Source organism: Astatotilapia calliptera, chromosome 1 (assembly GCF_964374335.1).
Source record: "Astatotilapia calliptera chromosome 1, fAstCal68.1, whole genome shotgun sequence".
Classification (NCBI taxonomy): domain Eukaryota; kingdom Metazoa; phylum Chordata; class Actinopteri; order Cichliformes; family Cichlidae; genus Astatotilapia; species Astatotilapia calliptera.
The window spans coordinates 24646629-24662139 of NC_137422.1; the positions used below are offsets into that span (position 1 = coordinate 24646629).

Here is a 15511-nt window from a genome sequence, read left to right on the forward strand (position 1 = left end):
TCTCACTTAACACACACACATACACACACACACACACATCTCAATGCCCACTCTGATGGGCTGGAAAAAGAGGGCAGAGAAGTGGCACTTTGCCAAGTGTGGTGCTGCCAAGAGACTCAGTATACCCCAGTCTCCAGCGGCATTTTAATCACACACACACACAAACACACACACTTTCCCATCTGCTGTGCTTCATAGAAGCGGTGGCAAGCTTGTCACTGTCATTTGAAGTTGTCCCACCCTCCCATCCCCACAGAGGGGGACAAAAGAGAAGAAGAAAAGAGAGGGAGCCGAGGAGGGGGAGCAAGCAGTGGCATTCCTCCCCATGCTTCCTCTGTCACCCTCCAGTCGTCCTCTATTGAGCGCATTCCTTGCTACCACATCTTCAGCTCACCATCCTCTCCTTCCCCACCCCTCAGCGCCTCAGTCGTGTAACCTCTTTGCTCTCTTATTCCTTGCACTGCTCCTTACATACACATGCCGATCTGTCCACTGGACAAAAGATGGGGGAAAGTGCAGCTGTAATCATCTTCTTACAGCCGGCTTTGTTTAATGTTTGCATGTGTAGCTTACTGTGTTGTGGCATGACTGTTTGAGCAGTCAACCTGCTGTCTTCCCTAACACTCTTAATGTGGAATGTTAACCAGACACAACAAGCTCAGTCTTTCCAAGCAGATGCAAGTGGCCAAAGACTGTTAAGTACCCACCCTCTGTGGCCCAACCAGTACCCACACCCTACCTTCAGGGGTGTTCCATGCTCCCACTGTGGGTAATTGTGATTGTATTGAACTGGCCAAAAGCCAAGTGCACTCAACTGCCAAGTCTGCCAAGTCCAGCTGTGCTGTTGCGATCAAAACACACTCACAGCTCATCTCATGGCAATCAGCATGCGTAATTCCCTTGTCAAAATATACATATGTACACAACAACATGAAGGCATATGTTTCTGAATGGATTTGTTGAGTGTGAAAAGGACAGAAGGCTGCTCTGACACAGTGGAACAGAGCAGAGTAAAGGCTAACAAAGGCAGGAATCAAAGACGCTGTGAGACGGATAAATGCTCCAACAGTTGAGATAAAGAAGAGAATAGCACCACAGATTCCCACTCCATATACCCTTACTATTATATAGGCTATATAAGTCCTGCGTGTCACTCCCTCTATTAGAAATCTGTGCAGTTAGTGTAGCAGGAGGTTTACCTTTGTCCTTCCTCACCACTAACGATGTATTGACTGTGTAGTTGCTCTGAGTGGGTTGTGAAGTATTCATCAAATCAAGGGTCCACAAGCATGAAGCACATCGTGGTCAGCCCAGTTCAAACCCTCTGTTTCCTTCCATATGAGGGTTCACTGCAATGGTTTTGAGCATTTGAAATGAAAAGTGGCTCCTTCTGAAATATTTCTGACATGATGTGACCGAGCAGAGAGTGCAGACTGCAGTGGACAGTAGGAACTGTCTCAGATCATCAGTCTATCGCTATAGCGTCACTACGGTTGCTGCATGGGGACATTTAATGATTTAAACCCTACAGCCTTGTGATCATGACTGCCTGTGTACCTCTTTACTCTATTCTGTGTGAACACGGAAAGCGTGTCTTGTGTCACGTTTCTGGCCCGAGAGAAGGAAATGGGCCGTGTCATGTCAGTGTGAGCTGCAGCGCAACACGCATGATGAAGAGGGCTTAAATAACTCATGAAAACCCCGTTCTCATACCACAGTAGACCACAGGGAGGATCATTCAATGTTACGTGTGTGTCTGTAGATGTGAGGTCCCCCCCACCCCTTGTCATGACTGTTTAGCCAAGTGCCTTTGTGGTGGTGCTACAGTGTCTGTGTGTTTAGTTAGAAGGAGAGCTTTAGATGGTTTCTGTAAACGACAACAGGGCACTCGTGGCTAAACAGAAATAGCCGTGGAAAAAAGAAAGCGAGGCCTGAGCAGGAAAGAGCAAAAGAGAGAGAGAGAGCTGAAGAAAGTGACAGTGGAAAAGAGGAGGATGAGATAAGAAACGTACAAAACGGTGATGTTTATTAGTGTAAACATTTCCATAAATAAAAGAGAGAAGAAAAAGGGGATTTTGCATTCAGTTAAAAGGCAGTTTGGCTAAACTGATGAGAGGAGACAGCCAGCACTTTCTACATAAACACACTGAGCTCCAAACCCCTCTGTTGTGATGGCCTCCCCCAGGACATATAGTCACAATTTTTTTGTGGCTGTGCCTGCTTCATCATGACATCTTCAACCTCATTTTCCAGCATTACTTTAGCAGTCCCATCCTCTTAACCCTCGGGTCAAGCACCACTTAAATGCACTATAAAGGAGATGTGAACTGATGCAAAGCATACAATTTCAATAACTGATTGAAAAGTGTATTTGATTAATCTATCTAGAAGTAAATTTTCAAGTTAATAACAAAAAGGGTCTTTGTAAAAAAAAAAAAAAAAGGTGGCTTTGTAGGTTTGCATTGCTGGTGATTTGGAGCAGCTGCTATAAAACAATGCACTCAAAGGATGGTGAAGAGATCAAACGCCTGGGACATTTGCAAAACAAACTGCAGACAAATCATCTTCACGTCCCATAATCTCACTCGGCAGATTGTATCGATAGATATTTGTGATGTGACACGATGGAAAAGAAGCCGTTAATGTATGACGCTTGGTGATACGTATTCTTGGTATACGGATGAGATGAAATGGGGCTGTAAAGTGTAAAAAAGGCAGAAGTATAAGAGTACATGGTGGGACAAGCACGAAGAGAGGAAGTCAAAAGTAATTTTTGTCACTTTTGAGTGTCAGAACTGCCAAAGATCTCATTTCATTCACTCCGGGGGTCTCACCACTTCCTGTGTTGCTACATAGCAGGGTCACACAGATACCTCACACAGGAAAAAGTAAGCACAGATAAGTTGCTTACCAAGTAAAGAGTATATATTTCGAGGGTGTGGTTCATTCTAGCTGCAGAGTGTTTACTACTGAATGTTCTGAGTGACAGACTCTCGAGTAGTTCTGGCCACAGGAGACACACAGAGACAAGATCAACAAACGCAATATTAAACATATCAGTCAGTCAGATAATACTGCTAATGGCTGGAGAATGGCAAAAGGAAATTCGATTGAACTGCTTTATAGTGCAGTAAGCTCTGTAAAATCACAGTAGTGTTAAGTGAAATGCTTTGAATCACAGATCCCTGGTGCGTAAAAGACAAATAAAAGGCTTCAGTGTTTTAAGCAAAACAGAAAAACAACAAAGAGAAGCAATAGTGATGGAAATAGGGAAGACGGAAGCATAAAACCAGTGGAACAAGTGGGTTTTGCAATACTCACTGGAAAGCTGACGGTCTGCTCTTTCTGCCTCCAAGGTCAGTGGCCGAGGAGGAGTGTAGTCACCTGTAGTTTGTGAGGGCCCCGAACCTGCGTCCACTTCCTTACTGGCTCCTGCTGCAGCCTCAATCACAGTACTACCCTGAAACATAGAAAGACTGTTAGGGTACCGAGGTATAAGAGGAGTTTATTAAGTCTAAATACATTTCCTGGAATAACCATCAACAACAACTCAGTTTAAAGATTCTCCTCCTGTGAAAGTCACAATATGAGAGATGCTGTGGAAATGTTTGCAAAACATACTTGTTCTTACTTTATCAGGGCTAAAGCAGAAATACTGGTATTGTAATAAACTTTAAACAACAACAAGAGATTGATGGTGCAAATATAGCAATTAACTGCAGATCTATTTTGACTGCAAACATTTTTAGCTGCTGTCACAGCACTCAGATTTCTGCTATAAAAAGACAACAACCGAAGGGGGATGCAGCTCTGGGTGAAGAAATGTCCCTTCCCTGAAGTGACAGAGCTACAAAACAGAGAGACAGACAGACAGAATCAAAGAGCGAGACAGAGGGAGACTTTTCCTGACAGACCAAGTCTGTTTGTACGTGCTCTACTCTGCCCCCTTCCACAGCTGAAAGAGGAAAGATGGATGAGACATCAGCAGAGAGACAAGCTGACCATGAAAAGCAGAGGGAGAAGCAGAGGGTGGCTGTCAGCGAGGTGAGAGAGAAGAGTGGGAAAGACTTTAAAAAAAAAAAAAAGAAAAGAAAAAAAGACCGTGATGGCTCCCTCCATTGACGAGTAGCAGAGAGACAGGCAGGGGAGGTGCAGCACATCTTAAGACAAAAAGGCACCCTGGGCTTATGAAATATACATAGCTCTCAGCTGGAGACAGAGACACGGAGCGACAGAGCAGAGGAGGGCCCTGAAGACTGACGAGACTCCACTACCCCTCCTAAACACACACTGCTAAAAATAAAATACACAGACACATTCCTAATGACTTCTCATGAGGAGCTGGGGGGAGTAGTTAGAGTCTCTTTTTCCTCCTTTATTTAAGTGTGTGTGCTCGCCTGACTGACTGCATGTATTCACAGACATTTGTTGATGTTTGTGAAACATCAAGGTGCGTCAATGCTTCCTCCTACAGTTACAAGTTGAGTGGGCAAACCCAAAATGGTAAATATGACACAACAAACTGACAAGTGCTTTGGCAGTTGGCCTGTATGTAAATTCGCATACTGGTCAGGGGATTTTTTGTTAGCTCAACCGCTTCTCTCAAATCTGCCCACGGGCCTTCTTTTCAGGCCCAGACAGCTGCCTGTGCCACACTAGCAGTTAAAAACCATTTCAAATACACCTCACTTAACAATACATTCACCCTTTGTTCAAGCCAATGATTCACCTCTCCTACGCACTTTTGGTTATGGATATGCCACTGAGGTATTAGGATTCTCATCCCATTGTATTTTTGTGCACCTGTCTAACCTGCAAGAATGTCACTGGGTATTTTGACTTCTTTGCTGCTTTATTATATCTTATCTTAGCCTCTTCATCAGGCATGTTGGGTATGCTTTAAGGCTCTACACACCTTAAAAGCAAAGTAAGGGGGAGGACAGTGCAGGCAAATAGTCATGTCTGAGCCCGTGGATTAACTCTACTCCAGACAACACACACAACAAACATGCTCACGTGTTTCCTAACCTTTTCTGCCACTCACTCTCTTTCATCAGCCACTTTGGTGTCTTTTTTTCTTGTTTAAAAGGCACAAGTAAATGGCTTATTTATGAACTCCGTAAAGTGGATGTAAAACTATAAAAAAAGAAAGGAGAAGGGCACGGAGAAGCAGCTAGCAGGGCATGAACTTTTATATCTAGTCAAGGACATTAGCCTACATAATTTAATTACTCAGATATTGTTTCTTTTCTCATCCGCTAAACTGGATGGCAGGAAGCAGCACTTAAAAATCCAACCCTCAAAGAAAAAGCCAAGATAACAGGACTCATTGATGCTAATTTAGATGTTGGCATCAAAGGCTTAAAATGGCTCAGTTAGACCCAAAATATTGGGAAGCTATATATTTTCACAATGTCTTGGTGACACAACATAACCCTGTGACAGCAGCAGAAGTGCTTTCATACACAGCTATAAGCTAAGCAAAGTGTTACCTTCTCAATGACTAGCAAATAATGTAGCGATTCATGATTTGTTCTTAATCCGTTTAATGTGTTGGCATGCTGATATTTGTTAATACATATTAACTGCAAAGTGCAGCTAGGGCTAAGGAATTCTCTGTGACGCATGTCTTTGTTTGTTCCCAAGGTGTCACACAAATTGAAATGATGGGAAATTTAAGAGGAAGACAATTGATTGCACATCCAACCCAACCCAAGCAAAAGCTTAATTTATTTTTACAAAAACTACAAGTAACTACCTCTTAGTGCCTCGCCAACTCCATCAATCACTAAAACAGTAAATCTGAATCACACATTTATGCTGCATTGCCAAAAATAAGAAAGAAAAATGTGCCCGCATAAATAAAACTGATCTAAAGCTATATAACCACTCTTTCATTTGAAGAGCTGTGCCTGAGTGTGCATGCACACTTATGTTGACATATGCTTTCTGAATAGACCAGAAATATACCAAGGCCATTTAAGATGCAAAGCAGGAGTCAGGAGGTGAAATGAGAAAGATCTACAGAGGTAGTACTAATTGAGGTTAATTCCAGAGTTCAGCATTATCTCTCTAATCGGTAAGGAGGGTGTTAGTAATGGATGATGTCACAGGACATGGAGAGAGCCTGCCAGCACAAATCACTTGCAGTGTGAAGTATAGTACGCCCTCCAAGGATCACAAGACATTAGTAGCTGAGAGCAGATCTTGATAGGCAGCTAAAGATAAACAGTCCAGAGGGTACGCAGGCTTACATGTAGAAAAGTGTGCATGCTTGTGTGCCTCTATTACTGTCTTAGAGAAAAAGGCTTTTCAGTCAAGAGAGCCACAACCTCTGCAGTTATCTGCCTGTCTTAACCTACATATCACCTGTCAGCTTCTAAACAGCGTTCACAACCTCTTGCACGCATCCACTCACCTTGTTCTAGAGTCTGTATCACTTCTTCTAAGTGAGACGCAGGGAGTGATGAGGCAACACATGTGCAGATCACTCAAAAAGACATTTAGCCTTTGATAATTACTCTCTGTCTCTCTCATCCACACTCACTGTGGGCTAACTCAGGCCTCTTCGGCGAGAAGCACTTTAGTCACGTCCGCACTGTTATGATATTTTGATACCACGGTAAGCATTTACAGGATATTGTTTTATACAGGAAAACTGTTACTCAATAAGGCCCATATACTAGTTGTTTTTCTCTTTCTCTGTGACCCAAGAATTAATGTGAGACTCACAAGCTGGTACCTCAAGGTCGAAAACACCACAGAGATGAGACCACTTCTTTACTCCCATCCTCCTTTTCTTTATCTCCTGGAAAAGGCTCGTTAAAGGCTAGGTGGTTTGTTTCAGAATTCACTAATGAAAGAACTCTGTATTCTATGTCTAGGAGTGTATTTTGCTGGGATGATCATAAATTATAGCTGAACTGATAAACTACACACAGGATACTTCTTTGCTCAGAAGGCAGGAAGACGTTTCCTTATTTGGTCTGTACCGGTTTGAACTGGGAAAGCTGACACACGAACCTTTTTTCATCTATATAAACTGCTGTGTATCAAATAAACCTTTGAGTCGATTGGGAAGGCAACCCTAAGCAGTCTCTGTTTTCTTGTTCTCCCAAGCTGCTCCCGAGCTCGTACTAACACGCTGAATGGCATACCTGAGTGTTACTTTGAATAATTAGGAGTCTTATAAGGAAAGGACAAACTCTGCTTATCGCTCACGCCACGGAGGAAACCCGGGAAGGCAATTTCCTTCAATTTTGGTGTCAGAAGTGGGATCCTGACAGAAGGTAAATATGCGTCTTTCATATTTATATAAAGACCTATTATACCTCTCTCAGTGATCGATCCATAAAAAAACGGGATATGCTGACGAAGTTTCACTTAGTGATCCAGAGAGATACACTGACTGACTTCCTCAGTCCCCGAATCCATAAAAAAACGGGATATGCTGACGAAGTTTCACTTAGTGATCCAGAGAGATACACTGACTGACTTCCTCAGTCCCCGAATCCATAAAAAAAACGGGATATGCTGACGAAGTTTCACTTAGTGATCCAGAGAGATACACTGACTGACTTCCTCAGTCCCCGAATAAAGTAAATTAACCCTTGTGTGGTGTTGGTGGACACAGGAAGTTGCCTGTTGTCTTGAATATTTTAATTTTGTTTAAAAAATAATAATAATAATAATAATTAATTGTTTAATTAAACGTACGTTAAAAAGTGAGAAGTTGCTCACTCAGAAAAAGTGACACAGAAAGTTGCCTGTTGTCTTAAATACTTCTCGTTAAGTGAGAAGTTGCTCATCAAAGAGTGACACAGGGAGTTGCCTGTTATCTTGAAACGTACGTTAAAAAGTGAGAAGTTGCTCACTCACAGAAAGCTAGTAAATAATTAAATTTAATTTTGTTAAAAAAAAAAAACGAAAGAAAACTGAAAACGGGTCTCACAGACCCGATTACCATACAAGGGTTAAAAGCAGTAAATTAAAAGCAGAAAGAACACAGGAAGTTGCCTGTTGTTTTACGAGAAGTTGCTCGTTAAGCGAGAAGTTGCTCGCTAAGTGAGAGTTGCTCACACAAACAAAAAATTGCTAGCAATAAATTTAAAGTGACCTCAGCTGTGCCGCAGCGAAAATACTAACCTAAATCCTCCTAGCGTGTAAACCCCTCTGGAAATCACTGAACATGGGTCAGAATAATTCAAAGACCACAGACAGGTCCGATAAAAAATCTAAAGTACCTGTAAAACCAAAAATTAATAAAATACAAAATAAAGTCTCAAATAACGGCTCAGTATAACTCCCATTTCCGGTTACGTGTAACCTACATCCGCGAATCGGTGAAGACGTCCATGATCACGTATCCAGAACATGCGGGAGTGCTTATGTGACTGACTTTGTTTACAACTTAAGAAGTTCAATGCATTCTAATTTCTTTTCGGAGCCTTATCCCGAACGATTATCGCCAGAAAACAGGTCAGTAGAAATGTTGAATATCATTTGTGATAAGAAAAGTAGTCTGCTTAAAAAGTCCTGTAGAAAATGTATGATAGAATGCTGCGACGTGATGCATCAAATGTTACCGCTATGGACAAAAGGAGGGTAAATAATGACAAAGTCGCCGATTTCTTTAAGAATCTAAAGAAATTCCTGCTAACAATGTCCAGAGACAAAAGTGACTTAAATGCAGTAACTATGTGTAAACAGAAGCCTGATGAATCTATCCTAGTATTCATAAAACGCTTTATGCACTGTTGGACAAGCTAGAGGTGCAAATTTAGCTCAGTTTTCCAGCAGCCGCAGACACCCAAAGCAAAAATGAATTTGTGTATTTCATTTAACATAAAGGGTGAAATGTTTGCTGACACTGATAACAGCTTATGTTTTCTCTGCCCTATGTACCGACATGATGGAGAAGGAACATCCTCTGTGTCAGCTGGACCCTCAGCAGAGAATGAACTCAACATCCTTTTTGTCCGGTACTCTATGTCACACACTGTGCCAAAAAAAAAAAAAACGTGTACAGACGCCACTAACAGGTAATCCCATGACCGGGAGCCACACTTTTGTTTCTCTCACACTGTTCAACAACATGATAACTGCTCACACAAGTGAAGGTCAAACAGTGATTTTGTCACATAACTCAGACATAGTTTATGACATAACTACACCATGTCGACACATAGATCTAACCTATCCTATCCACTGTACTATTTCTGCAGTTACATTGCCAGCTGAATACCAGAATATGACATTGTGGTCTAAAAGTGAGAATGATATAGGATTTATTGACTGCATACCTTATCACGTACAGCTAAAAAAACAAAAAGCGAGTATATGTCAGGCAATGTCCCCTTTCCACGGAAAAAGCCGCAGCTCTAGATGTCATCATAGGAGATTTATTGACTACAGGAGTAATAAAGCCCACACTCCTGTCAATCCTGTGCCAAAGCCTAACAAACCTGGCGTATGGCGTTTCATACAAGACTTGAGGCAAATTAATGCAGTCAACATTCCTCTGCCACCTCTCGTTTCAGATGTTCACAGCATATTGACATGCATTGCATACACACTTTACCGTGGTGGATTTATGCTCCGCTCCTTTTTCTCAGTCATGAAGACACACAGCCGTTATTTGCATTCACACATAGAAATAAGCAGTACACTTGAACTCGTTTGCCCCAAGGCATGATAGACAGCTCTGCTGCTTTCTCTATGGTGCTTCACTCCTCCTGAGGGCTGTACTCTGATCCACATGTGGATGACCTCCTCCTCTGTGCTGAAAGTGAAAAACTATGTCAAACTGCTACACACATGCTTCTCCAGCACCTCCAAAAGACTGGCCACAAAGCATCAGCAAAGAAAATGCAGTACTGTCAGACTTCTGTTCAATATTTGGGATTTACACTGTCTCACGGAGAACGTTCCATGACTGCAGACAGGGTCAAAGCTGTGACCTCTGTCCCTCGTCCCACTACACAGAAGGAAATGTCGTCCTTCCTGGGCATGGTGAACTATTGCAGACAGTGGATACCAGACTGTTCTTTTCATGACCACATTCTGCGTGACTGTTGTAAAAAAGACAAGCCTCCTCGAATACTGTGATCCACAGAAATGACTGCCTCTTTCAATGCATTAAAGGGAGTGCTGACCTCCGCCACTCAAAGGTGCTGCCTGAATTGTTCAGGAATGCCGGCCTGCCTGAGGGCAGTAGCAGCTTGCTCTATCATGATAGGGGACTGGGAGAAGCTTACACTCTCACATGACACTATTCTACACACCAATCACCAGGTCACGATGATTCTAGCAAACATAACTAGACAACATATGCAAATCTCACTATAAAAGCGAGCAGCACACCTGATTCGCCATGACATTTATTGATACTATTCTGTGTTCTTCTGACCGACAGGATGGCTCAGACAGGCTTGACGTTCATGACTGCATGACACATATACAGGAATCCACAGCACCATGTCCAGATTTAGAGAAAACACCTATCCCAGACTCAGCCACGGTTTATGTGGACGGGTCCTGTTCAAGGCCGAATGACAACTCATTTCTTTGTGGCTATTCAGTGGTAACAGTGCCTGACATCATACTAGAGGCTCACTCATTACCATTTCACTCAGCACAAAAAGCAGAGCTCATGGCTTTAATACGCGCCTGTGAGCTACATTTGGATAAGCATGTGACAATTTGCGCAGACAGCCGCTATGCATTTGGCGTTGTGCATGACTTTGGCACATTGTGGAGACAGAGAGGATTTAGATCTGCTGATGGAAAATAAATTGCTAAATTGTGATTTTGTTCAAAGACTTTTTCAGGCTATACAGCTGCCATCGGCCGTTGCAGTTGTAAAAACGAAAGGACACAGTACAGCTGACACAGACGAAGCAACAGGTAATGCCTTAGCAGACGTGACAGCCAAGGCTGCAGCTGCATCACAGCTCCCACCTCCACAGGAAGTATTATCTGTGCCCCTACAGCTGCCACTTGTTACACTCCCAGACTATTTAGACACAAATGTTGATTTAAAATTTATACAAGAGCAAGCCTCTGCATAGAATAATGACTGTACCTTAGATGACAGAGATGGCTTATACAAAATCTTAAGCGTTTGATTGCCCTCTCATATTCCCTGATGCCAGTCCTTGCCCGACATTTTCACTGTGTGAGTCATGTCGGACAAAGAGGGGTAATAGGGGCAATAAAATCAAGATTTGTAATTGAGAAAACATCACATGCAGTAAAAAGCATATTAGCAACCTGTCTAACATGTGCACGAACTAATGTAGGAAGACCAAAAGCAAAACATCAGCATTTACCACAACCAGATTTTCCATTTCATACATTACAAATTGATTTTACACATATGCCAGCACAAGGAAGCATCAAGTACTTACTGGTAATAGTGGATCAATTTAGTAAATGAGTAGAAGCTTATCCAACCTCAAAAGAAACTGCAGAAGTAGTCTGTCAAAAGTTGAGCAATGAAATAATACCCAGATTCGGAATACCTCACCAGATTAACAGTGATAGAGGATCTTCATTCACATTAGAAGTAATTCAAAAGTGTGCTAAAACTTTAATGACCTGTGTCAAATTACTTACTCAAGTCCTGTGTGAGATTAGAATGACTCAATCTGAAGTAACCAAATTATTTCCATTTGAAATAAGACTATTTCCAAGACCATGGTCAGCTTCCAGAGGGGCACCGCTAGTAGAAGGTGATCTATATTGCATTGTCCACTGATGTTCACAACCTGGTAGAAAAACTGAATAATAACTATCAGAAAGTTTGTCTCTCTCAGCTTTTCCCCTCCACAGTTCCACCAGTGGAGACAAGGAGACGCATGTTGGAGAAGCCACTAAAACCAAGGACACTCTGGGAGGCCGCGTTTTCCAGCCCCCAGGCTTTACTGGCAGTGACGAAGAACCAGCATCCTCACAGACGGACAACCTCAGTGGATTCATGCCAGCAGGGTTAAGACCAGCCCAATCGGACCATCTCAGGCGTCGGATCAAGCAGACGACATCTCCGGCGAGCCAGCGCCCGGAACTAGAGCAAATAAACACACGGGTAGACGACATCTCAGGCGAGCCAGCGCCCGGATCCAACATACACACACACAATCACTGATTAACACACAACGTCTGAAAGAACAACAACAAGGTACTCAAACATCCAGCAGGAACAGAAAGCCAAAAGTACCACATGATGTCTAACCTGATAAAGCCAGACTCATTCCATCCTGATAATGGAGAAAATGAAATGCCCATTGTCATCATACGACGCTTATTCTGTGTCTCTCGAACCTGGGACCAGGCCAGGAGACAACTGAAGAACTGTTTTTCTTATATACTTTCTTATATATTTAGGTTATTTATCATATCTATCGCATTAACCTTAGGATTTCTCTTTGCTATTTTGTATTGTAAACTGCAACCATGTTCACATTTCTGCAGGTCATATTTTGCTGACTATACCTCATGCTCCATTTTGCAAGACACCTACTTAATGCACTCCTCACGCTCCCTAAAATCAGTAAATAGCAACATAGACGCCACTAATAAACCATTTTATGCGCCCTCTAGAACAGGAGCTAACGCCTGGTATGAAAATGCCAGAACAGCCGCTCGTGATTTAGGAAACAGTAACTGTTATGTCTGTTCAAAGGCTAATCCAGAACAGGTAATAGTAGGATACCCCATATCCGGTTTCCCCCTCACTGAGGGACTAGAGAAAATCAGCAGAGATAATGCTCTCTTTAAAGACACTTTACAGTTGACTCTGAGCCCTCTCGACTGCCTACTTAGACACACACACACACCAACTAACCCTGAGACTCCATTAGGCGAATTATTGAAGTTATCTAATGACACCGCAGGGACCTGCGCCCCAATGAAACGCCCTAAGAATAGGTTAAAGCCCTCACTGCCCTTAGGACAGATCCCTCTCCATTTTAATACTAGTATGATATGTCTGCGCAGACTAAAGTTAACTGGCCCAGACACACACATAGATTATACAAAGGATAACTATACATTCTTCTCTGACTCCCCAGGTGCACGCTGTAATGAGACATGGCTAGCTGTCTCTGTGGCTGAAGTTGTATCATATCTGGAGGAACACACACACAGTTCAAGTTCGAGCAGAGAATCGATCATTGTTCCCCCAGAGGGTGTATTAAATGACACTGACTGGGGGGAGTTAGTTAAATCACACATGGTCACGCGCCTGACCAGACCAATCCCACATGCTTATTGGTTGTGCAATAATACCCTTAGATTAGCTTTACCTGTTAATTGGACCGGTACCTGTGGTCTAGTAACCGTTGATGTATGCTGTACTTTCATTCCCAATAACACCGCTCCTAACGGTTCATTCACACAAGCTATGAATAAACTTGAAGCATTGCAGATAGAACTAATTGCCAATACAGGTCACGGTCAGTGGCTACATAAGTGGCTACAGGACACGTTTGGAAGATGGAAGGAACTAATTGTAGCCTTTGTAACCGTTGCAGCATGTTTTTGATGATTATTGTCTGTTGTGTGGTACCCTGTGTACGTTCAATGATAACCCGTATAGCCACTAGTACAGCTACTTCAATGTATTTGCAATTGGCACAAATTGACCCAGATTATGTGTCAGATGTCATCAATGATGTTCCTGATGTGTATATTGAACATTAGGTTGTGAACTATTACATTTTATGATTTGCTTTTTATATTATGTTATTACATTTGTGATTTTTCCTTTCTATTTGAGTTATTATTTTTAAAAAAATAATAAAAGAGGGGAACTGTTATGATATTTTGATACCACGGTAAGCATTTACAGGATATTGTTTTATACAGGAAAACTGTTACTCAATAAGGCCCATATACTAGTTGTTTTTCTCTTTCTCTGTGACCCAAGAATTAATGTGAGACTCACAAGCTGGTACCTCAAGGTCGAAAACACCACAGAGATGAGACCACTTCTTTACTCCCATCCTCCTTTTCTTTATCTCCTGGAAAAGGCTCGTTAAAGGCTAGGTGGTTTGTTTCAGAATTCACTAATGAAAGAACTCTGTATTCTATGTCTAGGAGTGTATTTTGCTGGGATGATCATAAATTATAGCTGAACTGATAAACTACACACAGGATACTTCTTTGCTCAGAAGGCAGGAAGACGTTTCCTTATTTGGTCTGTACCGGTTTGAACTGGGAAAGCTGACACACGAACCTTTTTTCATCTATATAAACTGCTGTGTATCAAATAAACCTTTGAGTCGATTGGGAAGGCAACCCTAAGCAGTCTCTGTTTTCTTGTTCTCCCAAGCTGCTCCCGAGCTCGTACTAACACGCTGAATGGCATACCTGAGTGTTACTTTGAATAATTAGGAGTCTTATAAGGAAAGGACAAACTCTGCTTATCGCTCACGCCACGGAGGAAACCCGGGAAGGCAATTTCCTTCACGCACCATCAATACTTAAACCCTGCACAACATCTGCAGTTCAGCACCTTCCAGATTCATTAAGGAGGAGGACTGGGGGGGGGGGGGGGGGGGGAGACCAAAAGGATACGTCAATAAGCAAAGCTGGTGTGCGCACATTTGTGTGTGTGTGTCACCAGGGTGCAGGGCCATCCTTAAGCACTGCTGACAGTCTAGACAGGAAATACACTTGAGGATGTCAATAAGTTAGTCAGCGGGAATGACGAGAGATCAATACTAACACAGGATGATGTCAGTGGCTGCAGATGAGATCACCTGAAGCATCAGGTATGAGGATCGACATTAGATGTGGCTTGATATAAAATTAATGGTATTATCACATAGTGTGGGTAAGAGAGAAAGTGGGTGAACATCATTTTTTCTTTTAATTACTCATGACATGCTAATCTACAAATACATGAAGATATAACTGATACTGAATCCAGACTTTTGAAAGACTTTCAAGTAACTGAAGAAGCTTCTCGAATGAAACTCAAAGAAGTCCTGTCGCTTTTCCTTCCAAGCTCTTTAGACTAAAAACACAATTCCACTTATTGTCTTTATTACCCTGGCATCACCGGTTAAATCACAATTGTGTTGAATCGTTAAACTTTCTAGAGCAAAGGAAATATTTCATATGAAAATGCCACGGATTAAAACTTCAACATTTTTGGGAATCAACACCTTTAAGTTGCATAAAGCGATTCTCCCTTGAGATCTGTGAAAACGATGAGATGATGCTGATTTCACCCACGGGACATGACTGCTTTATATCACATTGCCTTTCTTGCCGTGGCTTTTGGCGTGAGTGTCTGCGTGTGTGCGCACGCCGCTCGATGTGTGTTTGCGTGTGTTCTCAGCTCTACTGACATTTCCTCAAACGTGGTTGACATTTCCAGGGGATTTGAAGACTTGATCCCTTCTGTGTTTGAAGAGCTGTGTGCTGCCCTCCTCACAGCACCGAAGGAAACGCTGCAGCAGAGCCAGCAGCATGCCCTGCCTTCAGGGCTTTAGTCTACAGCATT

The 15511-nt window shown here is 42.4% G+C and overlaps 1 protein-coding gene and 1 long non-coding RNA gene across 2 annotated transcripts in view; one reads left to right on the forward strand and one right to left on the reverse strand.

The window, feature by feature from the left end:
- Positions 1–15511, reverse strand: part of gse1b (Gse1 coiled-coil protein b) — a 181293-nt gene that overhangs the window by 119636 nt on the left and 46146 nt on the right. Inside the window, exon 2 of the mRNA XM_026169755.2 lies at positions 3322–3460. Within this exon, the coding sequence (XP_026025540.1) occupies positions 3322–3460 (139 nt within the window). The remainder of the gene's footprint in view (positions 1–3321; positions 3461–15511) is intronic.
- On the forward strand, positions 10337–14298 carry LOC145425729 (uncharacterized). The gene is made up of 2 exons (XR_013906459.1): positions 10337–11732; positions 11817–14298. It is a non-coding gene; the product is annotated as an uncharacterized LOC145425729 (long non-coding RNA).